Source organism: Drosophila navojoa, chromosome X (genome assembly GCF_054131105.1).
Source record: "Drosophila navojoa isolate 15081-1374.11 chromosome X, UAZ_NAV_1.0, whole genome shotgun sequence".
In the NCBI taxonomy this organism is placed as follows: Eukaryota; Metazoa; Arthropoda; class Insecta; order Diptera; family Drosophilidae; genus Drosophila; species Drosophila navojoa.
In genome coordinates this window covers 3,908,262-3,934,944 of record NC_142895.1, presented here as the reverse complement: position 1 = coordinate 3,934,944, position 26,683 = coordinate 3,908,262, and the positions used below count along the sequence as shown (strand labels likewise).

Sequence of the window (26,683 nt, the reverse complement as noted above, 5' to 3'; positions counted from 1 at the left end):
GTACATTGCTATATACTAATGGGTTTATCACTTAAGTAAGTGAAGTTGATTAAGTAAAGTTAGGAAAAGCTCAAATTGATTGATATGACTTGGAGCTATTGATTGAGTTTTGGACCTATTATAGATTAAGTGCGCTAGTTCCCATGACCAATAGAAATATTATATTTGCATTTATTATCATCCAATAATATTTAATTATTTTATTTTGTTTTTCCTAGTATTCAAATGGAAGTTGAAGTTGGTTTCTGTTTCCGGTGAACGTAATTCATTTCTTGACTTTCAAACTTTCATTTGACGTGCTTTCCAGCTGCAATTGGTTGTATTTATTTAATAACTTTGAAATTTGTGAGAAATAACTTTTTTGGGCGGTTAATATTTAAATATGAGCAGAAACTATCGGTTATTGTTGTTTTGTTGATTTTTTAGACAGCTGGTCACCCTACTGTTAATTATCGATCGCACCTTAAGTGCATAACAGTATCATTTGAGAACAACAGCAACAGCAGCTTAACATGAACTCCCCGCTACATCATTTGTTGTTGTTGCGCCGCTAGATTCGGACGTGTATGTTGTTTTTCTTCTACGCTTAAGGACCGAATTTCAAACCGAATTAACAAAATATCGAGCTTCGTTTGTTGACAACAAGTGGCATACCGTTATTTGCTATAGAAACGAAGAAGATCGCGAGTACATTTAAATGAGCAGCACAATGCCTGGCCCGCCTGCGTACAGACGTGCTAACAATTTGGCATAATACCTCAAATCGAATTGTTTTTTGATTTGTTTTAAAGTTTTTTAAGTTGTGATTTAAGCTATTGGCCAAGTTGTAGCCAGTGCATTCAGCAAAATGCAAACGAAATATATTAATTATCAATAGTGGCGCAATCGCGAAACTCAAAATCCTTTCGACAAATTTCCCAGCTGCCTTTTAACAACAAACAAAAAAAAAACAACAAAATATCTCTGCGGGTAAGCCGAACTTGAACAGTTAATAAATATGTAATAGCTACTGTTAAGCATGCTTGTGTGCGTGCGCAAGTGTCTGTTGCGCGTATGCGTGTGCGCGCCTGAGTATGTGTGTGTGTGTGCATATGTGGCTTTAAAATATAATTTGAAACATTCAACAGCAGCTGTATTATGGTTGTTGTTCCTGTTGCCGCTGCTGCAATGATAAAGATTCAACGGCTGTTTTCCTGCATTGCAACAACAACAACAACAACAATAATAATTCATCTGCCCTCCCTTCTCTCGCTTGCGCGCACAGCTCAGCATCAGTCATTGCACACACACGCACATCTGCAGCAACTGTCACACACATACACACACACGCACACACCTATACGACTTTTTATCGTGCTCAGCCGAAATGAATTCACATTCATCTGCGCATTTTTGTTTTATTCTTTCCCAATTTTCGCTTATTTACTTTGGTTTCTTTGTTGTTGTTGTTGTTGTTGTTGTTATTGCTGCAGTTCCTGCAATTAGTTTCGTAGCCAGCAGCCTGTGTCGCCGATTCATTGTCATCTTCTGCTGCTGCCACTGCTGTTATTGTTGTTTCTTCGTTTAACCCCGCGCTCACCGTCTGGGCTTGGCTTTGACCAAACAAACGTCAGCTGAATGTGAATGATTCATGCAATATTTTGCTCTTTCTCTCTCTCTCTCTCTCTTTTTTGTTGATTTTATTTAGACGGAAACAGCTTTTTAAATATAAATATAAATATATATATAAGTATATATATGTATACAGTTTTTTATCTTTGGATAATGTGCTTGAAGCGCGGTTTAGTTCAATTTAGAGAGGAGAACAAATACTACTACCACAATCTCAATGTGTTTTTGGTGTTAATTTGATTATCATAATATAATAATATTTATATAATGTGATAGCATTCATATATACATACATATACATATGTATGTATGTACGTGTATTTATTTATTATCGCGCTAATCGCTTGCTTGAACCTGTATGCAATTCACTTCGGCTTTGCATTTCGATTAGTCAGCCAAAAATGTTGTCTTCATTTGAGTTTCATATACATATTTCATTTGCGCTACATTCACATAAATAAATAATAATAAAAGGGGGAGAAGAAGCCCATAAACAAATAAGAAAATGCTGAAACTTTTGATTTTCTCTTCACATACGTATGCATTCTCTTTATTATTTAATCAATTACTCAGGTCTTATATCGAATTCGAATTCGAGTTCGAATATATTTTATAAAATAAGTCATTAAATCAATAATAAAGAATGAATTTATTACATGGAATTCTTAAGCAAGACACAAACTTGGGTGGCTCTAAAAGTAAGAAACCATTTACGAGGTGTGCTCGAAGAGTATAAAATTGTCTTAATGCATGAATGAATAACACTCGAAAATAGATTTTATTCCTAGATGTTATAGTCAGCCGTATGTATGTATGTATGTACCCTCATCTAAAAAGAAGTTTTTATATAAAATTGTATCTGCTCAGCTTAGGCCACTTATCATTTCACAACAGAGCAACAGATTAATTTGGAAAACTTCATCTATAACTCCATAAGTATTTATGCATATGAATTACCTAGTAGCTAAGCTTAAAGTTCATATATGGCAAATCATATTTCGTGTTAATTGTCTTTAAATGCCAGTGATTTATGACCTACTTATGGAGCGACTCTCGCTGCCTTGAAGGGGAAACCTCCAACACTTTTTGCCCCTAGCATATGCATGTGATTATGCTGTTGCCCACCATATAAACCGACCCTCTTTTCAAGCGAATGATCTGATAAATATATACACATATATACATATATGTATGTAAGTATATATATGTGTGTATATATGCATATTACATACATAAACATACATACATATGTATATATGTACATATATTTCTCTTGCATAAATGATCCAGCTTATCTCTAATATCAGTGGCCGAACATTATGCGAATGGGGGAGTTAGTTGGGGGAAGCATACCCATACACACTCACACACACACACGCACAGCTGACTGCATATACATACATACATACATATATTGTGCATATCCAGATTTCAATTTGTGTTTTATATCCAAAGAAGTTTTAAAGTAAAACCAGAAGTTAGGACCGAAGCTGAAATACCCTATATAAATTAGTGGAAAAAGTAAATTAACTTTATTCATATACATATGCAGTCTTACTTAATGTAAGCTTTGTATTTGTTATAAATAAGCAAATATTTCTCATAAGAATGAAAGATTATCTACTGTTAAGTTAATAGTTCCCCTAAAAGTCATATGATAATTTTGTAGATCTTGACTAACGCAAGATGATCTGAAACAGATCCATAAAGACGGATTTAATAGAAACGATTTCTTAAGAAGCAGAAATTTACATAGATATTATAAATCAGGAATGTACATATATGATACGTTATATAGATACGATATCTATAGGATTATATATATACATACGAATCAGGAAATGTATATTCCTATAGTATATATATATACCATATCAGAAATATATATAAAATATTATGTTTATATCTTCTGTATAAGTATAATCCTGATGTAGGTATAAGTAATAATCCCCTTGCGTCAATGATATATATAATATGCAGAAGTAAGTAATCTAAGGGAAACCTACCAGAAATCATAGATATAAAACTGTCTTTAGATATCAGATATCAGGAATATACATTTGCATATGAGAAATAGTCCATGGACCTCTTATCAGAGCCTTACGCATTTTGTTGACATATTCATAATGCCCTTCGCTAGGGCGATGGGAAAGACAACAATGCATAGCTCAAGGAGAGGAAGAAGAGCACACACACGCACACCCGCGCACACCCGCACACACATGTTGGATCATGCATGAAAGCGGGCCGCATAGTTTACCCCAAAAGAACTCGACACAGAGAGAATGCCGAAAAAAAAAGAACGCTGATGGAAACTGAACCACAATTTAGCTAGCGGGGGAGAAAGAATATAAAGAGGAAGAGTAGGAGGAGGAGGAGGAGGAGGAGGAGGAGGAGGAGGAGAATAAGATGGATGAGGAGGATGAGGGGCTGAACCACTCAATGATGGTTGGGGTAAAGAGTCACCGGAAATCGCGTTAAATGCGTAACAAGGCGCTTTTTAATTCAAGCGATTCAAATACAAATAAAAAGCCTCTCAGGCCCCAGGCCCAGTCCCAGGCCGGGAATGGCCGGGCAGGCATTAAATAAATGAAATTGTTTCTATGCAAAACAGTTGAAACGCTGCGTCCGACCTGCCACTTCTTGTTATCTCTTCAGCTGCATACAGAAAAAACCTCCAACAGCGTGAGCAAAGGGAACGACTAGTAAATACCCTAGGTAATGATTTCGTAGATCTTTGTTTGGAAATAGAAATAGTACATCTGTACCACTGAACATATACCTATACATTTTCCATAAAGATGAAAATGTCGTTAAAAAAAGTCATCGATTTTTATCGATAAGTCTATCTAAACTACTAGGATCCCATAATCCTTGAAGGAACAACTACTTATATTCACAAATCAAATCGCTAAAAATCAGAAATGAAAAGCTCTTATAACTATATACATATATATTCCCTTTCACTAAAAACTAATATTCCCTATTTTAGCATTATGTTACAGAGTATACAGGGAGACAATAAAACTACCCACAACAACGAAAACTGTCACAATACGAAAAACAAACAGAGCTTAATTGAAAATTTTATTTTCATTGCTCTCTCTCTCTCTCTCTCTCTCTCTCCCACACACACTCCCGCTCTGAAATGATAAATTCTCTCTTTTATTTATTATTTCTTTTTTTTCTTGTATTTTGGGTTCAACATTTCGCTGTGGAGGATCGCGTCGCAAAGTTCGGTTCAAGTTCTTGCAACATGTGTTAGAGTCTAAAATTCCGAAAACTCGCACAGAACTTTGTTTATTTTTCTATTGAAATAGAAACTAACTTGAAAAATTTGGAAGGTATACGAGATGTTTGACAATGTGCTCTCGCTTGTTATCTCAATTTGTGTTTCAAAACAAAAGAAAGCAGTGTTCTATCAAATGAAAACATAGAGTTTACAAATGAGTATAAGTTTTTAATGTAAATATTAAATCGGATATATAATAGAGAAAAACTAATTTTTATCCACCGTTATTGGAGTGCTTAAATTTCTTAGTTGTTCTTATATTAATAAGCTGGAAATATGTGCAATGTTTTTATCATGAAAAAAAAAAAGCAAAAATGTTTTTATATTAAAAGTTTTCGTTACTTACTGATTTTAAAACATTCAAAAATGTTAACAAAAAGCACTTTATGATTTTAAGAATTATATTTTGAGTGTTTATCTTCTAAGAGGGATTTTCCCTTAAAGCCTGAGTACCATTTTTTCACACTGAAAAATAGTATAAAAAGTTGGAAAAGTTGTTTTATATCAACAACTTTAAGAGCATCGCCCAATTTTTGTTTTGACGATTTTCTTTCTTTATCTTCACCTTCAAGTTCTTCGCGACTCACTTTTAATTGAGTCCCTATGCTACCTAACCTAGTATCTCCTTAGCTCGGAGTATATTCTTTAATTTCGACCTTTGCAATGAAGCTTATCTTTTTTGCTTTTGTTAATTTTACAAAAGAAACTTGAATTGGTCGTAAAAATTATATATACTTTATACAGATATGCGTATTCCCCATTTGGGCGCTGATAGCGTCTGTAATTTGGATGATTTTACAACTTTTTCACTTACAGCGAAATGGGCATGATAATACTTAACGTTATACGAAAAGAAAACAGGAAATGGAAAATTGTAAATCTGGCAATTAGAGCGTTTTCTGTTTTTATGTTTATCAGGAGCTAGAAACAAAAACAACTATAGATTGTGTTGGGCATAAAAACTTACTGAATGAGGAAGATGAAATCTGGAATGACTTTATGTTTTTTATGCTAGTTAGGAAGCAGAAACCACTGAAAAGCAGAGTCCATGGATAATGGTTGGCATGTAACAGAAAGAAGGAGGCGTGGCAGAGCATAAAATATGTAGTATATGACAGGACGTCAAGCTACCTCTGTCTGTCTATCTGAGAATCAATTGGAGACTATTTCATGTAGATCCTACTATAAGACGCATAGATTAAGATTCCTTTGAATGGTCTATGATATATATAGATATGAATATAGAGTGCAAAACTGGCAAGAGCTAGAGTATACGATAGTCGGGTACACTTGCCTTTGCCTCAAAGAAATATTGAACGAAATCTAGAGGTGATTTGATTCGAAATACTCAACTGATCTCCATATATATATATATATATGTATATATTTATATATGGTATTTATACATATGATTAGCACATTTTATTGTACATTCCAAAATTAGCTAATAATAAAATAATAATAATAATTCTAATTATTAATTGTGTGTTTTGTGTTCCGCTTTGCAGCATGGATGCCCCCACTCAGTCGATATACCCGCATTCCGCAACGCTTTTCGCTGCCATCTGTGCCTGCGTATTTGTGACCATCGGCGTGTTCGGTAAGTGGAGATTGGAGAATTAGAATTAATTTAGATTTAAAATATATCAAATCCATTGATTGATAGATTGCGCGAGCCTCAAGGAAATCGCTATAAAAACAAATATATATAAATAAATTATAATTGCATAAAAATATTACGTAATTTCTTCTGGTTTTATCGAAAAGTTGCATCTATGCCATTTGATACTATAATCGTAGAATGACAATTCATTCATTGCTAAATGCTTATTGTTAGATGACTCAGATGATGCATAAATTACTGCCGGTCAACAGAGTCGGCAGTTCGGAATTTCCATGCATTGGGCCAGGGTCCAAGACGATTCATAATCCCAAAGCACATTTATATCGAATATTTGAAATTATAAACCTTATCGATCAATTAACCGGTTTCTGGTATTTGGTTATCGAAAGTAGTAGCACTATTGTCTGGTCACCCTATAGTAGAAATACGATTTCCTAGTCAAAGAGTACACTAGTAGTCATAGCTATCTATCTCATACTCTTTTTACTCTGTTTTTCTCTTCTCTCTCATTCTCTCTCCACCTCATACTTTCCCTTTCTTTCCTTATCTCGTGGTCTCATTCTCTCCCTTTCCACCTTTCACCTACCATCTTTTGCCCTCTCTCTCTTTGGTATCTCACCTTCTCACCGATATTGAAATATCTACCTCTCTTTTTCCTATAATACCTTTCACCTACCATCTTTTGCCCTCTCTCTCTTTGGTATCTCACCTTCTCACCGATATAGAAATATCTACCTCTCTTTTTCCTACACTCCCACTTTCTCTCCCCTTCTCCCTTGCTCTATACTCACATACTCATCTTTTTCTTCTAATCCTTCGTCTCTATCCTTCTCTCTATTTTCCGTTATTGTCTGTCTCTTTCTATCTTTCTCTTCTCAATCTGCCTCCCTTTCTATATATCGTCTGAATACATTTCAATCAATTTCCAGGCAATCTGATAACGCTGCTGGCCCTACTGAAGAGTCCGACGATACGAGAGCATGCGACAACGGCATTTGTCATATCTCTGAGCATATCGGATCTATTATTCTGCTCCTTCAGTCTGCCCCTAACAGCCGTTCGGTTCTTTCAGGAGGTGCGTCATCGAATTCTAGATGGATATTGCAATCAAATTAAATACTTTATATCCATTGCAGAGCTGGACATTCGGGACAACGCTGTGCAAGATCTTTCCCGTCATCTTCTATGGTAATGTGGCGGTCTCTTTGCTCAGCATGGTGGGCATTACACTCAATAGGTAGGGACTCGATCTCGAATAGGAATGGGACTCGAATCGATATACAAAGACTTCAACAACTATTTTTAGATAAACTAATCGACCTTCATTTCCATTTATCAGATATATACTCATCGCCTGCCATAGCCGATATTCACAGATTTATAAGCCGAGGCTAATAACGCTGCAGCTGGTCTTCGTTTGGGCAGTTTCTTTCCTGTTGCTGGTAATTTTCAAATGAGTCTAGAGATATATGTATAGTATCTACTATATACCATCTGCTGATTTCAGTTACCACCGATTCTGGGCATTTGGGGCGAGATGGGCCTGGATGAGACCACGTTCTCGTGCACAATATTGAAGAAGGATGGGAAATCGATTAAGAAGACGTTGTTCATAATTGGTTTCCTGCTGCCGTGTGTGGTTATACTTGTCTCCTATTCCTGCATCTATATAACTGTACTTCATCAGAAGAAGAAGATACGCAGTCATGACAATTTTCAAATTGGCGCCGCAGCCGCCGCTGCCAAGGCGGCTGGATCAGCATCTGGATCGTATGTGACCACAGTGAGCACTCGCAAGGCGCGCGAGGATAATCGCCTCACTGTGATGATGGTCACCATATTCGTTTGCTTCCTCATCTGTTTCCTGCCCCTGATGCTGGCCAATGTGGTGGATGATGAGCGCAACACCTCATATCCCTGGCTGCACATCATTGCCTCTGTAATGGCCTGGGCCTCCAGCGTCATCAATCCGATTATCTATGCGGCCAGCAATCGTAACTACCGGTAAGACTCAGCACAAAGAACGAGCCATTTTTGTTTGTTTTTTTACATCCGTACGTTTCTATTTTTAGGGTCGCCTACTACAAGATATTCGCATTACTCAAATTTTGGGGTGAGCCGTTATCGCCGATGCCAAGTAAAAACTATCACCAAAGCAAAAACTCAAAGGAATTATCGGGCGTTATTCGCAGCACGCCATTGTTTCATGCTGTTCAGAAGAATAGTATTAACCAAATGTGCCAAACATATTCAGTATGAGTCTTTTGTATTCGAATTTTGCAATACGACATTAACTACTTATTAAAATATACAATTTTTTTTAAATTAATTAATTATATATTCGAGCGCTTAAGAAAAAACAAACAAATATATACATAGATTATTATATTGACGATAATATAATGAATTCGTACCTTATTTAAGAAAGGCAATCAATACAGCTATAAAATAGCTAAAATGTACAGCACTGTACATACGGTTTAGCTCGATGAAGTAGTGATGGCACTGTGCAGCCAAAACTCCAGCTAAAAGACGTAGCTGAAACAAGCTAAAATACCAGCACTGCTAATGCAAACACTAATAAGGGTGCGCTAATTAGTTAAGAAAGTCATTTTAAGCCCGCCAAATAAATAATTGAAAGACGGTGATTTTCTGCTCATGAGCTGAATGAACGCGTTCAGTAGTTAGCTGTCTTATGGCCATTGAAAATTGGCTTTAAACGATGTTTAGGTGTTGTTATGTGGTAGAATTGTCAAACAACTGAGACAGTAGCTACTGAACGCGGACATTGTAAGCATCGTTCTTTATGTAGTGCTTATGTAGAGAATGTAACAAAATTATTGAAAATTGTATTAGACGTTCCGTGCAAACATATGTATATACCAGATCCCAATGTATGTATGTATATGAGCGTGTGTACCTAATAGCGACCGATCCCCAAAGTATGTGAGTGCATGTGCAAGTGTACATACATATGTATGTATTAAAGACTATGTGCGTGAGTACTTGTGTATGTGTGGATGCAGCTTAACACTGCCTGCCATTGTTGGGTTGATCAAACAATTCGGCATTGAAAGTTTTATCATCATATGGGAACGTCTCAATGCTAGTATCCTCATTGATAATTTCAAGTATTTTGTGAACTACCTCGGGATTAGTCTCTTGATTTTCTTCGCAAACGACCTTGACATCGCGCAACTTCGAAGCATACAAATCACGCTCTTGTTCAACACGTTCCAACTCTTGAAGAACGCCACGCACATCGATATTCTCATTTGGCACATCGATATGATCCTTCTCCTTGCGATATGTCAAATGAGCATCGCTAACGAAAGTGCGAGTGCGCACCTGATGAGCGCTATACACAGAGCGTGCGCTGTGCGATTGATTCTTGGAATAGCTGCCAGTGCTCGGACCGAAGCTCATCGACATGCCATCACGTGCGGCAAGGGCATTGTATGCCTTTCCCTTGTTGTTGGCATTGAAGAACTTGCGGAACCATTGCAAGAACTCAAAGTTGTCCTGAAAGCGTCCCTTGATCAAACGCTCAATCGGAATTTCCTTATGGACGGACTTCTTCTGGAAGCTGGCTTGCAAAAGCTTGAAATTGTGCACGAATTCATGCTCCTGATTGGCACGAAACTTGATGCGCTTGATAGCAACCGAACTCGGGAACAACATGTCCATGAATTGACAATAGGCAGCGCCTGGCAGAAAATAGAAAAACAAGCGGAAGTTTCCGCAATGTCCAATATGTTTGTGTATATCAACTACCTATGCCCATTGGCTAAGGACTAAGGCACATACCTGTGCATAATTCTTCGATCTTAGTGAATTCAGCCTTCAATTGAGTATTGACCCAGTTCAACATCTCATGGCGCGACCAGTTCTGCGATGATACATTAGTCGAATGCACGTTCACGGCCATTTTGGTTGGGATTGATTCTTTAGATTGGAAATATATAAATTTTTTTATTTATGTATGTTGTTCCGTATGTATTCGAGTTGTGGGAATAATTGATCTGTGCCAACTACAGCTTACTACATTACTAAAGGCAGTGTATATAAAGCGAAGCCAACTACGATACGTCCAAGGGAAGAAAAGCAAGTTTGATCAGGTTTTAGTAGAAAAATGTCCCAACGAAACCGAAAGTGGCTGCAATTTATTAGCCCTCCTGTGTCTTGGCCAGCAATTGCAGCATATATACCCTTGACTTGGCTTTACGGCATTACTCTCTATACTTACAACTGGAATTTTGTGTTACTTACATTTGTAAAGTTGAATAGTTTTGCAATTGAAAATCGCTTGATGTGTGCAATGGCTGGGCTCGTGTCAGTTTCTGAGTGTGAAATCTTGGACAGCTCTCGGAAATTGCTGGAAATTATGTTAACAGCGCCAAGTGAACTCCTGGAAAGGAACACACACACACACATATATACTAATATGATTCTGTCAATCACAGGACCAGCTAGCCCGGTGTCAGTGTTGCTAAAGGTGCCGGCACGGCAGACAAGTAAGACCGTTGCTCTTGGGCGATTCCGGCTGCAAAATACTCATTCATAGTCAAAACGATACCGGCTCCAATTTTATATTTGCCACGCCCCCTCCTATCGATATATGCATACGGACTTTGGCAATTGAATATTGACCAAGTTTTTTATTTTGAGGCCTGGCTAGATAAATCTGTAGCATCTATAAGAAGTGCTCAACATATTACTGAATTTCCTAGGCGAGGATAATTCCACTCTATGTAGAACTTTATAGGATCCTAATAAGAACTGAATTGCCAAATGTTTAGGATCTACCTTTCAAACAAGAATCAGTTTTAGTCGATTTACATCTCTCTTAATATGGGCTCTTAAGTTTTAACCAAATGGCAATTATTTAGCACTCCAAATTACACAGATTCTTGATATACCACGCCCGTACTGGGCGCATTGGCATGATCTATACATCCGACAAGGGGTAGCATTCAGATACAAGCAATATTCTAAATGGCAAATCTCTAGCTTCAAAAGCGCGCGTTCATACGGACGGGCACAAAATCAATATGCTTGCTTCGCTTTGTGAAGGAGCATAACAAGTTTCCACAGCTTATGCACACACATTTACACGCGGTTTATCGTTTAACACAATATATATAATATATATACACATGGATGTTCACATTTAAAAAAAATGGTTTTATTCTTATTCCTTTTGCTTTTGTTTTCAGGAGAATTCTTAGCGCACACTAATTGGCAACAACAAATTATTGCTGCCTTTTGGGTATTTAGTTCCAATAATTTGTTTTCTATGCTTTAAGAGCATATTTGCGTTGTGGGAAGATGGAACGCTTGCGGATTTCCTTGAGGGTCTTGCGGTTGGCATCGCGTGGCGACAGGGCCTTACGCATCGCGCGTGTCTTCTTCTTGCGCAGATCCAAAGGCTTGTACTTCTTGTTCTTGAAGACCTTGCGCAGATTCTCCTTCTGCTTCTGGTGCATCACAATGTAGACGCGTGCGATGGCCTTGCGGACAACGCGGCTGCATGAAGCAAGCAAAAAATTCGAGGAAAATAACACACATTAGTCAAACATACAAAAGAATGGTAGGAGAGGAGTGTATGGCCGACTTACATCTTGGACAGCTTGGATGGTGCTCCACCGGTGACCTTAGCCACACGCAGATTGAGAAGCTCATTCTTGAGCTCATCCAATTGCTTGGTGAGCTCCTTCTTGTCCTTGGTTCTCAATTCTGAGCACTTGATCTTCACCTATGCGAGAAGAACAAAAACAATTTGCAGAATATTATAGTAAGTAGTTTATTAAGGTGTACACGCGAAAAATAATATTCGACACAAAAAGTATGCACAGTTTGATTCTTGTTTCATACATTTCTTTGTTATTTCGTGCACGGATGTTATTTATTTTTAAGAATTATAATTCACAGAAACTTGGTACCAACCATTTTTCTCGCTGGTCACGTCAAAAAAGAAAGAACTAGGGCCGGACAATCGAACGAGGGCTGTCGTATGAAAACAAACGGCGATTTGACAAATGGCAATTGTGCCATTTTACAGCACTGGCATTTGGATAGCTCAACACTGTTGAGTGTGGAGCGATGCTGTTAATCGACACTGTGGCAACGCCAATATATCCAGCCCACGGCCCCCGCACAGCACAAGCAAATCCACTAATAGTTTAAGTTTAATCGTAAATGAACTAACTATTAAGAAAACTAAATAAAATAAATAGCCGACAAATCGCAAACATGGCTGACAGAGCAATAAAGCTACTCATCATAGGAGAGAGCGGCGTTGGAAAGTCCAGGCAAGCAATTTAACACAATTCCAATTACCATTTGCAATTGCGTATTTCATCTGCGCACGCATACACACATGTAAACATGTAAACACTTAAATTGAGATAAGCTTTTGCTTAGCCTTAGTCATACATGTGTTATTGTTTGTACCGAATTCGAATCTATTGTGAACCTTGTTTCTTGTTTGTTGCATATTCCAGCCTGATACGTCGTTTCGTTGAGAATAAGTTTGATGACAATCATGACGTCACAATTGGAATGGACTTTAAGAGTGCCATCATGAATGTGGATGGCATTGACTACAAGGTTGCACTGTGGGACACAGCGGGCGCCGAAAGATTTCGCAGTCTAACACCCAGTTTTTACCGAAAGGCGCTGGGCGCCATACTGGTGTATGACATCACAAATCGCGAATCACTGGTCAAACTGGATGCATGGATGGCAGAGCTGGACAGCTACAGTGATAATCCGAACATAGCGATTATTGTGGTCGGCAACAAAATTGATAAAGATCGTGTCGTTGACCGGGAAGACGGACGCAAATTTGCGCGCAAACATCGGGCGCTCTTCATCGAAACATCGGCCAAATGTGATCAGTTCGTTAGTGATGTGTTCAAGGATATTGTGGAGAAGGTAGGCATTTTGATGGGACTTTTTAAAATCTATTTTATGATAATATTGACAAATCCATTCCAGATTGTTTCATCAGAATATTTTGGTAACGGGAATACTTCGAACGGCATGACGATTGATAATACCCAGGATGTAGATTCAAGCCCATCGACGTGTTATTGTTGACGAGCGCGTTGTGCTTTTCCTTGGTTCATTCTGCTTTTCGATAATTCATTTTCTTAAATTTGTAGAGTATATTTATTTTTAACGTATCAATTTCAATTAAGTATAAGTATAAATGCCTTACAACATATCCCCAAAAAAACGAAATGCCTCGGTTTTGCAACGTCCGCTTCTGCTCGGTAAGCAACACGACGAAAATGTTTTTATGTACCTTAACTGTAAATATAATTATCCCATACACCAACGCAGCGATTGGCTAACAATAATTTGTTACAAACTTTTTTGTATATACCAAAATATATAAAGCACTGGATTGGTTCCGTTATTTTTAGCCCAGTCGCGCAAGCGCTCTATCCCTGTCCCCCTTGCTCCTGGCATAGTTTCAAAGTTCATTTTTTGTTTTTTGTCTCTTTTTTATTATTAAATTTATATGAAGAAATTTCTTCGTCAGAAAGCTCTTTGCGCTAAAATAATAAAAAAAAAATTAAATAGAAGAAAAAAAAAATAGAAAAGGAAAAAACGCTTTTTAGATAGAAATGTACATGGAGCACGATTGTTATTCAATTTCTTTTCATTCATTTTGCTTGGTGTTTGCGTGAGAGTGTGTGTTAAGGTGTATTTGTGAGTGTATTTACAAATATATGAATTTAATTTAAACTTGCTTTCCTTTCGTTTGTTGTAATTACCGCTAAAAACACGAGGTGACAAGATTGTTGTCAAGATACAATTCCAGACGTACGTCCTATGTATGTACATTTTCTATATATAAACATAGTGTTTGGTTTTGATTTTTTTTTTCGTATTTTTTTTTTTTTTTTGTTTTTGTATAGTATCTAGGCATTACAAATGTAACTTAAAGTTATAGCAACGTCTCCGTTATAGGCGCTGACATCTGTCTGTCATCTACTTGCCAGCGATGCCACTCTTTTTGGCATCCAGTTCGTAGATGAGCAAACGCCACATTTTCACCACAAACACTTCAGCCTCCTCGTCCAGCACCTAGTGGTAGTGAGAGCGAGAGAGAGAGATAGATAGAAAGAGTGTGTTGTTAATAAATGTTGAAAGTGTGGGGAATTTGATATTGTGCGGCACAATATATAGCGTATACTCACCATTTGGACATCGTCCAATATGCTTTGGGGCGGACTGCCGGCCAATACTTTGGAACATATAAAGTCCACTAACGTTGGCTCCGGCTCACCGATATATTCGATGATTTTCTTATTGATCCATGGACGTATTTTGCGCTCCATTAGACCGCTGTCAATCTCGTTGCGGTCAAGCTTATAATTAAATAGTTCCTCCTTTTGTGTGGGTATCCTGTCAATAATGCTTTTTATATGCCGACGTTTCTCATCATGCACCTTTGCACCATTCTCATCCTTTTTGGTGTTTGTCGCGGCGGCATCTGCGCCACCCGCAGATGCAGCTGCATCATTCTTACCATGGTGTTTGCTGCCGGCATTGTTGGCACCGCTGCTACCGCTGCCGCTGCTGCTGCCGCCGCCATGCTTGCCATGCTGGCTGCTGCTATTCTTGCCACTTGATCCGGAGGATGCTGAACCAGATCCATTGCCACCGCCCGCATTCGCTATCTTCTGGCTAACGGCAGCGGCAGCAGCTGTCGCCGCTGATACAGCAGAACTCTGACGCTCCGCAGCCGTCTGTGATGCGCTTATCGATGATGTGCTATTGCTTATATTGTCATCATAATCTGCAATGGACAAACCAACATATGTATATATTATTACAATGCTTCACATTTTGTTTGGTTGTGATCTATAAATCGGGTTTACTTGGGTACCTAATTTACAAAGATTTCTAGAATATTGATTGGGAGTACACTGGTATTCTTTGGCTACTGGCTATTCTAACATATATAGCTCTATATAATTAGAATAGTTACTGACATAAAATTTCCTTTGGATTTATGTACACCTTAAGCTGAGTATCCGTAGCAATTCCTTAACTTTTATAATGTATACCTTGAAACTTGACAACCTTTAAGTAATTCAATCAGTCTGAAATTATCACCTCGCATAATATAGTAATAATAATAATATCTCTCTCTACTTTTTTGTGATGTTAGCCCTATATAGAGCTACTATATCACCTTAGAGCCACTATATCTTAGATCTGAGATTATCTTATCAAGTATAAGTAGTATTAAATCTATTAATATGCTGTCCTACTTCAACCCAAGTCTTATATGTACAAAGTGCAGCATAAAAGCTAAGGAAATTTGATAAGTTTTATAGCGAAAGTCTATCCCATTATGACAATCTTGTCATATTTTAGGGCAACGACTAAACTTTCCTTGTCTACATGGTACCTAGCAATCCATGACAGTGCTGCTCTAACGCATGCCTAGACCCTACATAACTCTCTTCTCTATCCTCTTCCTTCTCCTCTCGCTCGCTCACCTAAAGGCACCAGCTTGCGCTTCTTGGGATTGATGTTCTCGTCGTTGTCGTCATCGTTGGTAAAGACGCCCGTTGTCTCGATCACCTTCTTCTTGAGACTGTTGCCGAGGGTGAGAGAGATGAGCGGCATGCTCATTGCCGAGGCGGCCGCAGCGGCTGCTGCCACCGTCTGATGGTCATTCTCTATGGCATTCATTGTAGGCGTATGGATGTTGGCTAATGAGTCCCTGGACTCGCTATTCTGTCGGCTGACACTGCCGTCGCCGCCTCCGCCGCCAGCTGGATTGCTGTTGTTGCTTATGTTGTTGTTGTTGCTGTTCTTGAGATGGGAATAGCCGCTGGCATTGGAGGCCGTGTCGGCCATAGAGGCGCGATCATCGTTTGTCGATATGGAATCCTCCGATGGCGGCGGCTTGTGCACCACCGCACCACCTCCTACGCCAATCACGCTGTCTCGGCTGTCATAATCGTCGTTCAGCTGTTGCTTGCGTCGCTCTGACTGCAACAGCTGCTGCTGCTCCTGTTGCTCCTGGTGCAGTGTCTCGGCATCACGTCGCTGCGCCTCCAGATTCACATTGATCAGAATACGCGGTTCGTAGAGCTTTTCGATTTCACGTCGCGCCTTCTCGAACTCCTGCGAAGGATTCTCATATTCGCCGCTAAAGATTTTGTTCTTCAACTCGGTCAGTTCGTCGGCCTCCTTTTCGCGATCCTTCGAATCGGCATCCGCTTCGCGCACCCGCTCCGCCAAGCGTTGCTGCAGCTCACGGCCTCGATAGTAGAGTGCATCGTCCCGTTCGTCATCGTAATCCTCAACGAATTCCTTCAAGCGTTTGGCGTCCTTTTCGCGCTCCTCCTGACGCAGCATCTCCTTGAGGCGATACTGCAATGATTGATGATAATTCGTTAAGATTAATATGATTTTAAAAAAATCGCTGATTCCGCAAGGAACCTTTCTCTATTTGACGGCATTTGCTTAAAGATAGAATATATACCCTAGTCTATTCCAACAGCCTTGACTTGTGCTATAATGACATTTCATTAAAGCCACTTAGCCTCTAAGAGATATTGCTCATATACCGTCTACTTCAAGCCTAATAGAGCCCACCTCCCAATTAGAATAGTTTAGTTACTACTACCATGGATAATATTTGGATTCACCCCAACTAAAGTTCAGTATGTCTCGCTCTTTACCTTTTCGTTCTCCTTGGCTTTGCGCTTCTCGCGTATCTCCCAGTTGGTCAGACGCTCCTGGTAGGCGGCCTCCTTTTCGCGCGCCTTCTTCTCGGCCTTTTTGCGCTCGCGCATCTCCTCCTCCATTTCCTTTTCGCGACGAGCATCGCGCACCGGCTTGATGATCTTCTCTTCGCGCTCACGCTCACGTTCACGCTCTCTGTCCCGCTCACGCATCTCGATGCGCTCTCGCTCGCGTTCTCGTTCACGTTCCCGCTCACGGTCACGCTCCCGCTCCCGTTCACGTTCACGCTCACGCTCACGCTCCTTGTCGCGCAGCTCACGCATCTCACGTTCACGCATCATTTCGCGTTCACGCTCACGATCACGGTCACGGTCACGATCACGCTCACGTTCGCGTTCACGATCGCGTTCCTTGGTGCGCGACTTGGAGCGTCGATCGCGACGTCGTCCCTCCTTGTGGGCGTCAGTGGTGCTGCTGGTGGTGCGCTCCTTATGATCCTTAGACAAGCGCGCAGGCGACTCATCGATGGTGACTATCGAATCCTTGCGACTGCGCTGATTGACTGAGTCCTTGCTGGGCTGATCCTTGTCAGTGATTTCCACAATTTCCTCCACTTCGCTGCCCACCGCAGAGGGTTTGCTAGCGCTGGCGCCCGCACTGGTAGCACCGGTGGCGGCGCTGCTGTTGCTTTTGCGCTCCGCTTCGCGCTGTTGTTTTTTACGCTCGCGCTCCTTTTCCTTCTCCTTACTGGCCAGCTGCTTCTCCTTTTCCTTCTCCTTCTCGAGCTCCTTGCGGTGCTCGTCGGCCTCGGCACGTTTGCGGAACTTGCCAATCTCACTGCTGATCAAATTGCGTTTCTCCTCCTCGAGCGCATTGTCGTTCAACGATTTGATCTTGATGTCATCTTCGCCGCGGCGCGTCTTCTTGTTGCGATTGCTACTGCTGCTGCTGCCATAGAGGTCGCCGCGATTGCTGCCATCGAAGCCCTCGAATTCGTGCTTGTGCTCCTCGAGCAGCTCGTGCATCTGGCTGGTGGCATACTCGTCCTCAGTCTTTTCATCCATGGCGTTGGGACCGCCTTCGCCATTCTTGCACTCCTTCTCCTTGTAATCCTCTATTAGCGTTTTGTTCTTAGCATCCACCTTAGCCACCAGCTTCTTACCATCAATCTCCAGTTCACTGAGCAGCCGCACAGATCTCATCGCCGCAATGGGACCGCTGCAGACAAGGGGTGCGCAAGGGAGGGAGGAGGGTCAATAAGATAAGGTTTATGACATAGCTTTATGTTGTAGCTTACTCGAATTCACAAAATCCGAACGTGGAGACACGCTTCCAATTGATGACAACGCCACAGGTGGCCAATATGCGCTTCAGCAACGATTCCGGGACGCGTTCACTAATGTTGCCCACAAAGACAGTGATGACTGGTCCACGGAACTGAGGCTGCGGCTCTGGCGGTCGATGATACACTGTTGGCTGTGAGCTGATCGTCGCCGAGTTGCGATAGCTGCGTGGCGGGGGTATGGGAGGCATCAGCTAGCATGCCAAGCGGTGAAAAAAGAAATTTTCAATTCTGGTCAACATTTTGGAATAATTAATAATATATCGACTTACATGCGGCGGTGGTATTGACGCATTCATATATGGCGGCATCGGCGCACGCGGTGGATATGACATTTTGGTGTTCCTTTTGTTGTGCCTTCCTGTTTTTAAATACTATTATTTTGAATTTTTGTATTTGTTGTTGGCGTGTGTGCGAATTAAAGCCGACACATTCATACACACCAACAGACCCTCGCTCACTCACACAAACACACACGCACACATGCACGCGCGCACACGAAGCAGGCACACACACGAGTGTGTTGGAGTGAACGTGAATCGTGTATGATAGATTCGTAGATCAATTGCAAATATGTCTACACAGCGCCAACAACAAGAGCGTGTACGTTCAAGCCCACCACACACGTATATTAGTCTTGAATCGCTTTTTTTGTCTTTCAATTTGTTAGTTTTTGTACATACATATGCAATTAAAAAAAACTACACGTAAAAAAGGCTGCTCTCAAATTTTCACCACTGCAGCCGCTGCCACATAGAGATGGGCAAGCGTATAAGCGCTCTTGTTATCGCTTGCGCGTGCGATATATGTACAAATGCAGTCCGTTGTGCGTTCACAGCTAAATGTCAATTTTTAGTGCTGTATAATTCGAAAAAATATACGATCAGCTGTTGAATTAAATGAAAAACACGCACAAATACAATAAAAACATTCGAGATTTTATAACAAAATAGAGTACATAGTTATAGAAAAGAAGAAAAAATTATAAAATATTTCGACATATAAACATCCTGGCAGCTGATATTGGCATTTAACAGCTGCTGACATTTGCTGCGGTTATAGAAAGCTAAGTTGAATTCTTATTATATTGATAATTTATTTTAATTATTATACAATGCGTCTGGGTGGTGTGTTACGATGCCGCAGCGTTATTAAACAGCAATATGTGCCGCAGCACAAGCCCGTTCTGAATGATGATATAAAACGCTTGGAGGAGTTCTTGCTGTCCAGACCAAATGTTTTGGTACTTACAGGCGCGGGCATATCAACAGAATCGGGTAAGCGCAAGCTAACTGCTATAGAACGAATTGAGCCGGACTAGCTCTGTAAGCGTTCTATAGCAATAAGCTTCTGTGAGTTTTCTAATGCATCTTGGGCGCAATTAATGAAAAGCGATTCGGAGCTTGAGGGAGTTCTCACTGTACATATATTAATATACCCTTCGCTTACTGGCAGGCATACCCGACTATCGTTCCGCTGGCGTTGGTCTGTACGCACGCACCAATCACAAGCCCATCCAACATAGCGAGTTCTTGAAATCCGAAGCAGTACGAAAGCGTTATTGGGCCCGGAACTTTGTGGGTTGGCCGAATTTCTCAGCGACCCAACCGAATGGTACACATTATGCTTTGGCGCGTTTTGAGCGCGAGTTACGCATCCAAGCGGTGGTCACCCAGAACGTGGACCGTTTGCACAGCAAGGCGGGAACCAAGAACATTGTGGAGCTGCATGGCAGCGGCTATGTGGTGAAGTGCTTGGACTGCGACTATCGTATCGAACGGCACGAGTTCCAAAACATACTCACCTCGATGAATCCGGCATTCAGCGATGCACCGGACATGATACGGCCCGATGGCGATGTCGAGATCCCAGCAGAATATATTGAAAACTTTCAAATACCCACATGCCCCCAATGCGATGGCAACCTTAAGCCAGAGATTGTATTCTTTGGCGATTCTGTGCCAAGGGAGCGACTCGATGCCATTGCCAAGATGATCTACACCAGCGACGGACTGCTTGTGCTCGGCTCCAGTCTGCTTGTCTTCTCCGGTTACCGCATAGTGCTGCAGACAAAGGACCTGAAGTTGCCCGTGGCCATTGTCAACATTGGAGAGACGCGGGCCGACCACTTGGCTGACATCAAGATCTCCGCCAAGTGCGGCGATGTGTTGCCCAAGCTCTTCGACTATCGCCCCGCAACTTAAGGAAAAACAACAGATTTGTAAAACTCATTAAACTGAAAAGATATAATTTATTGAAACATTGGAGAACTACATGTTGTTTTCGAAATATTGATCGATTTTGTCGTAGACGCCGCGATTGTTATCACGACACCAAATGTCGGTCTCCACCAGCTGCAGATGCATCAGTGTCTCTTCTGAGAAATCGCCAAGACGCTGATCGTCGAGGCCAAAGCGTAGGGTGCAGCTGCCAATGCACGGATTTTCTAGCTCATCATTGTATTCGTAAACAACAAGATAGAAATGGTCGTCGTTGATAAAGGATTCTCTCAACAACAACGGTGTCTTCAGGAAATTGGTCAGCAGCTGCTGTAGTGACATGGGCTGAGTATCTGGCAAGTCAATAACGCTTGACTCTATGGAAATTGGTGTTGAAGGCTGTAGCGGCTCCAACTGCTGTGACTGCTGAGTTTTCAATTCGTTTACCTCTCCGGAGCTGGGAACCTTTAGACGCTGCGAGGCCATATTATTTATGATGGTGGCGTTAATTAGGGAAGACTCGTCATCGGAGAGAACTGGGGAATCATCGTCAGTTGCGACGCTTAGCTCGTTGCAATGCTTAGGCATATAGAATGAAGAGTCAATGGTTTCATCTGATGTTAAATGGTGCTTGGGGTGCTGGAGCTTAGCCTCCACCTCGGCGCACATTTTGCATTTGAAATTGTTCGGTTCGTTGGCGGAGGCACGCGATAGACGCATTGTGCCCACATAGCACTTGTAATGTGTGCCGACAGCAGCGCAAAGGATGCAAGGCTGAATATTCCAGCTGTAGCGATTGAAGTCGCGGCCCTTTGGGCACAGGCATATGGCCTGCTCGCAGCGCATGCGACGGTTGTGTAGCTCGCTATAGGCGTTTGGCTGGCGCTCCCAGGTGGCATCACGGTCGGGCACGAAGACCGACTGAAGGCGTATGCTGTCATGGAAAGTCTTCGAGCGGCACCAGAGACACCGCAAGTAGTAGCCAGAGGCCAAAGCATACCGACGCATGCATGTGCGGTGGGCGAAGCCCTTGCGGCAACAATCGCCATAGGTTACATTATGGAGCATAAAAGGGGAGATCGCGCGGAAACAAATGTCACATAGGGCCGACTTGGGCGGATCAGCCAGCAGCTGCCGCTTGTAGTCATCCAACGGGGCACACTTCTCGCAGTAACTGCGGAAGTCATCACAGAATTGATAAACACAACGATTTTCCAGGCCACAGCTCATGTGGAAAACAATGCGGCACTTGAAGCAAATTACGCTGGCGCCCTTCTCGCGGCAGAAGGCGCATTTACGCTTCTGGGCAGCGGCTGCCTCCTGGCGTATGTCGCGCAACAAGAAGCCCAAAATTCCGCTCGAGTCGCCGCCGCGTTGTGGCAAGTTCGACGATAGCAGCTGTTGGCGGCAAAAAGTATGTGCATAAAGAATAATTTAAATGGTTTTTACTTACCAGACAATAGTAATGCACTGTTACATTCTGTTTGACCATCCATTCGCCGTAAAGTAATGCATCGTCCTCTTCTTCGTTTGCATTATTTCTATTGCATATATCACAAGTACGCATTTCGCTTTTATTTTATTATTCAAACTGTCACTGAAGCGATGAGAAGGCAAAGAATTGCATTTATCGATAACTGACATATTGAAACTCATTTTTATTGCTCAACACTGTTCGTTAGACTGAATATTTTCTACAAGCAGCTAACCCACAACACTGAAACACACACACATAAAGTCAGCAGCTACTACGACAACAACAAAAATTCGACGACACAACATAACATCAAGAGAGGCATTGACTAAGCTGACTGTTATTTGTATAAATACAGATAGAAAATAATAACACAATGGCGTATGACTTAAAAAAGGAGTCTGACGTTAAGGAATATGTGGAAAAGCTGGGCGTTGAATATCGCTTTGGTTGCTATTCTGAAAAGAAACCGGAAGGTAAATATTTACAACAACAACAACAACAGTAGGCGGCCAATATACCAACAGCAGCAGCAGCAACAACAATAACAACATAACCTAGGTTTTCTTGTATTCGTAATTGAATTACAAAACAAAACATGAACAACTTTGTAAATGATACATGAAAATTTAAAGCTGCGGATGAAACTCCAACCGATTGAACAATTTAAATATGCATTTGTTTTTACAAATATTTTCAGTGTGCCATTTGCTGGGCGATTATTTGGAGGGAATTAAGAAGGATTTCGAGAAGGCATCCAAAGTATACAAATCAACATGTGACGACTATGGATATGCCAAGTCCTGTTATAAATATGGCAACTATAGCTTCCTGGGTAAGGGTAAGAGCGGCAGCAAAGGCGAGCCACGCGTCGCCTATCAGTACTATGAGAAGGGCTGCAATCTGAACGATTCGGATGCTTGTCTGCATTCCGGTCTGCTGCTCGTCTCACGCTCCATGCCCAAAGAGATTGACCGAAATGTGCCTAAAGTGAGTTGGATCCAATTACCCTTAACCAGCCTAAACATCTCTTAATTCGATATGATACCGCTCTGATATTTGCAGGGTTTGCAGTTTCTCACCAAGAGCTGTGACATGAACAATGCCACTGCGTGCTTCTATTTATCTGGGATGCATATTTCGGGCGTGCAGAAGAAGCCGGAAGATGCGTCCGCCGCGGCACAGACCAAAACGCTTAAGGACACCGATTACATTGTGCTCAAGGACATGAAGAAGGCATTTCAGTTCGCCTACAAGGCGTGCGAATTGCGTAACATGTATGCATGCGCCAATCTTAGCCAGATGTATAAACGCGGCGATGGCATCGAGAAGAACGAGACGGAGGCGGAGAAATATAAGAAGCTGGCGCTCGAAATGCAAGAGGAGATGAAGAAGCAACAGGAGACGCTCAGTTTTCAACAGGGCGTCGGCATGCCAAACTGATTTATCCTATCAATATCTACCTATATGTACATGCGCAGGTGTACATATATATATATTGTCATGTACATGTATATATATATATATATGTGTGCGTGTATAGTCAATTTTCTTATAATTTTGTTTTCATCTTCTCTACTATTTGCGTATTTTGTTCCGTTGAGATTTCGTAAAGATTTGCTATAACTAATTTAAGTGGGTTATATATATATACATATAAATATATATACTATATATATATATAGATATGTATAGATATGTATATATATTTTTTTTGTTTTTTTTTTTCATGTATATAGACAGCGGCATTTGCGTTTTCGGCATGTGTTTTGAAAAACTCCTAGTTTTAATTGTTAAAGTTTAAACGATAAACCCGAGAAAACGATGAAGAAAAAAATCAACATACCTTATATAGTTCCGTTGATACCTTAATTAAATACAAAGAAACAAACCAAAATCATGCACAAACACAAATGACTTTCATATATATATATATATATAAAGCAAATAAAAAGCTGCAATGATAATGCTAATCAGAGCTGTGAAATATAATCCAAGCGTTTCAATATGATTAACTTATGCAGTGGATTCCAATCTGATTCTCAAATGGCATTTCATATTGCAAAGGGAATGCTAACCACAATGGCAATGCTCTAACATAAGTTAAATGCATTCCAATTGGAATTGTACTAGTTCATCTTGTAATACAATATGTTTGTACTTCATGTAGAAACGAGATTACCAATTAGAATGGAAGTATTCACTCCAATATTCACTACTGCAATTTGAGGCATGTAATTTATGTATGCATCATCCGAAAAATATGACATATTTCTATAATCTTACATTCAGACCCAACTTCAAATTAAAGCCAATTAGAAAATATTTTGAGAGCTTTCGTGACAGCTATGCGTGATCTTTTTAATAAGTATTTAGTTGCATATATAAATATACATATAATATGGGCTTTCTTGTCTATAGTATAATTTACAAATTTGATCACGACATACTATTTGTATTTGGGGTCTATAAGAAAAGTCCAAATCTCTAGCTGTATCCACCACATTCATGAGGCCTTGGTTCTGGCCAATATGAAGAGATCCATGCAAACGGTTAACGGACATTTAGTCCGTCAGTTAGTTAATCCGTCAATGGGACAATTAATGGATTGTTCGAATGATCATTCAATCATTTCATCGGCCAATTAGTAAAATAATTCATCAATTATCGTCAATCGCACATTCAATCAATCAATCAACCATCATTAAGCTGGTTCATCAATAAGTTTAATCAGTCACTTAATCAATTAGTTAGAATATCAAAGCTGTCCGACAATGAATGACATAATCAACAGTCTCTCAGTCTGTCAATCATCAATTAGTTAACCAATCAGTCAATCAATCAATCAATTAGTCTATCAATCACTCACTCAGAAGCTAAGCAGCTAATCGGTCGATTAGGTAATTCATTCTTAGATCATACAATCAATCAGTTCAAGTTCAGAAGTCAATCAAATCAATCAGGCCTTCAATCAATCAAACTATTATTAGGCTATTCAAACTGTATTCCGGCCCATTATTCACTTAGTTATTTAGCTAACATCTCAATCAATCAGTTGGGCCGTCGCTAATCAGTTAACCAAGTCATTAATTAGTCAATCAATCGGTTATTTAATTAATCATCAGGCAATTGTAGCAATCAATCAATCAGTCAAACTACACATTAGCAAGCCAAAGTCAAAGATTTTCCCAATTAGTATGGCGTACGCCCAATTGGGGAAATAAAACCATTTGCTGTTTGCTAATGGAACTTCGATGATGTCCAATTGGACACGTAATGCTTAGATCTTTCAAGATTCACATCATAAATAGAGCGAGATAAGCACATCAAGAAAAGGAAAACAAATAAAATGATCTCGCATATATGTATATTTTGTTCATATTTCCTAGTTTTTAAGCTGTCCTGTTTGTCAAGATTTCTGTTTGATTAACTGTAATATAAATATTAGCAAACACATATGCCAGACAGACAGAGACAGGGGGAAGAGCGGGAGATATGCTAGTAACAATTTATTTTACGTATACTTATTTTTCCCTTCAAATTTTCTCTTTTTTGGGAGATGACGAATATTTTGTTTTCTTTTTTCTTCATTTTTTTTTTTTTTTTTTTTCTTGAAGTGTTCAGACATGTTTCCCCGATAAGATGAATGAATATTTAATGAATGGGGGCACATATTGCATAGGCAAACGAAGATCCGTTGAGATGTGATAAGAATGAATTGGCTTTGTACAGGGGAGCGGGACGAGGAAAACTTTACTTGTTAGTCGAGGCGCCTCATTTCGGTTGCTATGTATATCAATCTCTTTTTTGTGTAATGCTCGCTAGCAGTGCACAGTGGTCGAATTCATAGGCCAAAAATAAAAAACCTATTTTTTTTTTTTTTAATATGAATTCTTTTAATTTCTTAAAATAACAATTAAACCCACTGTAAATTAATTTTTGCACTATTCCATTTGCACACGCTACAAATGGCAATAAGAGAGAAAAAACGAAGCTGAAAAGTGATCTCTGACAAACAAATTAAATTTTAATATTATATTGTGTTTAATTGTTATAAATTATTATGAATATTGAAAGCGAAGGTAAAGACTATAAAAAGAAACAAATGAATTTTGTATAATAATATTTTGACCTATGTATTTACAAATATCAAGTGCGCAGTGGTCTCTTTAATGTTGTTGTTTTCTTTGTGCATCGCCCTCAAAGATACCTATTTCTTTATTTTTATATTTATTTTTAATATTTCTAAGTGTGTATTCACAATGTCAGCTGCCTCCCTTTCTGTTTTTCATATGTAGGTGTATGTACTTGCTAAATTTATTTTTGGTGTTTTCATTATATGTGATTTTATCGTCATATAAGTTTGTGTTTGAGATGAATGATATTGAAATGAATGTTGAAT

The 26,683-nt window shown here is 40.1% G+C and overlaps 8 protein-coding genes across 10 annotated transcripts; 4 read left to right on the top strand and 4 right to left on the bottom strand.

Moving 5' to 3' along the window:
- The first annotated feature begins 523 nt into the window (after positions 1-523).
- Tre1 (Trapped in endoderm 1) lies at positions 524-8,930 on the top strand. Its single transcript, XM_018109799.3, has 7 exons — positions 524-969; positions 6,412-6,503; positions 7,457-7,602; positions 7,664-7,764; positions 7,867-7,969; positions 8,035-8,531; positions 8,600-8,930. The coding sequence occupies exons 2-7, from the start codon at positions 6,413-6,415 to the stop codon at positions 8,784-8,786; spliced, it is 1,125 nt and encodes a 374-aa protein (XP_017965288.2). The 5' UTR covers positions 524-969; position 6,412; the 3' UTR covers positions 8,787-8,930.
- A 245-nt stretch (positions 8,931-9,175) lies between these two features.
- Positions 9,176-11,140, bottom strand: LOC108657264 (microtubule-associated protein RP/EB family member 1). 2 transcript variants are annotated; one of them, XM_089264919.1, is made up of 3 exons: positions 10,797-11,140; positions 10,335-10,472; positions 9,176-10,234 (listed from the first exon to the last, which is right to left on the bottom strand). In XM_089264919.1, exons 2-3 carry the CDS (start codon positions 10,453-10,455, stop codon positions 9,555-9,557), a joined length of 801 nt encoding a protein of 266 aa, XP_089121045.1. In that variant the 5' UTR covers positions 10,456-10,472; positions 10,797-11,140; the 3' UTR covers positions 9,176-9,554. The 2 variants fall into 2 exon arrangements, with proteins under 2 accessions (XP_089121045.1, XP_017965290.1); XM_018109801.3 differs by lacking the exon at positions 10,797-11,140 and having other exon boundaries at positions 10,335-10,594.
- A 550-nt stretch (positions 11,141-11,690) lies between these two features.
- On the bottom strand, positions 11,691-12,610 carry RpL35 (Ribosomal protein L35). The gene is made up of 3 exons (XM_018109805.2): positions 12,474-12,610; positions 12,146-12,282; positions 11,691-12,053 (listed from the first exon to the last, which is right to left on the bottom strand). Exons 1-3 carry the CDS (start codon positions 12,474-12,476, stop codon positions 11,822-11,824), a joined length of 372 nt encoding a protein of 123 aa, XP_017965294.1. The 5' UTR covers positions 12,477-12,610; the 3' UTR covers positions 11,691-11,821.
- Positions 12,611-12,636: 26 nt separating this feature from the next.
- On the top strand, positions 12,637-13,891 carry Rab18 (RAS oncogene family member Rab18). The gene is made up of 3 exons (XM_018109804.3): positions 12,637-12,838; positions 13,031-13,463; positions 13,527-13,891. The coding sequence occupies exons 1-3, from the start codon at positions 12,780-12,782 to the stop codon at positions 13,626-13,628; spliced, it is 594 nt and encodes a 197-aa protein (XP_017965293.1). The 5' UTR covers positions 12,637-12,779; the 3' UTR covers positions 13,629-13,891.
- Positions 13,892-14,148: 257 nt separating this feature from the next.
- Positions 14,149-19,406, bottom strand: LOC108657260 (uncharacterized). 2 transcript variants are annotated; one of them, XM_018109795.3, is made up of 7 exons: positions 19,272-19,406; positions 18,861-18,949; positions 18,544-18,782; positions 17,243-18,464; positions 16,049-16,931; positions 14,738-15,339; positions 14,149-14,624 (listed from the first exon to the last, which is right to left on the bottom strand). In XM_018109795.3, exons 2-7 carry the CDS (start codon positions 18,921-18,923, stop codon positions 14,529-14,531), a joined length of 3,105 nt encoding a protein of 1,034 aa, XP_017965284.1. In that variant the 5' UTR covers positions 18,924-18,949; positions 19,272-19,406; the 3' UTR covers positions 14,149-14,528. The 2 variants fall into 2 exon arrangements, with proteins under 2 accessions (XP_017965284.1, XP_017965283.1); XM_018109794.3 differs by having other exon boundaries at positions 18,861-19,334.
- Positions 19,407-19,639: 233 nt separating this feature from the next.
- Sirt4 (NAD-dependent protein deacylase sirtuin-4) lies at positions 19,640-20,813 on the top strand. The gene is made up of 2 exons (XM_018109800.3): positions 19,640-19,865; positions 20,044-20,813. The coding sequence occupies exons 1-2, from the start codon at positions 19,703-19,705 to the stop codon at positions 20,790-20,792; spliced, it is 912 nt and encodes a 303-aa protein (XP_017965289.1). The 5' UTR covers positions 19,640-19,702; the 3' UTR covers positions 20,793-20,813.
- On the bottom strand, positions 19,680-22,429 carry pie (pineapple eye). Its single transcript, XM_018107335.3, has 2 exons — positions 22,261-22,429; positions 19,680-22,205 (listed from the first exon to the last, which is right to left on the bottom strand). The coding sequence occupies exons 1-2, from the start codon at positions 22,372-22,374 to the stop codon at positions 20,859-20,861; spliced, it is 1,461 nt and encodes a 486-aa protein (XP_017962824.1). The 5' UTR covers positions 22,375-22,429; the 3' UTR covers positions 19,680-20,858.
- Positions 22,430-22,538: 109 nt separating this feature from the next.
- Coa7 (Cytochrome c oxidase assembly factor 7) lies at positions 22,539-24,273 on the top strand. Its single transcript, XM_018110211.3, has 3 exons — positions 22,539-22,757; positions 22,982-23,271; positions 23,347-24,273. The coding sequence occupies exons 1-3, from the start codon at positions 22,658-22,660 to the stop codon at positions 23,722-23,724; spliced, it is 768 nt and encodes a 255-aa protein (XP_017965700.1). The 5' UTR covers positions 22,539-22,657; the 3' UTR covers positions 23,725-24,273.
- The last annotated feature ends 2,410 nt before the right edge of the window (positions 24,274-26,683 follow it).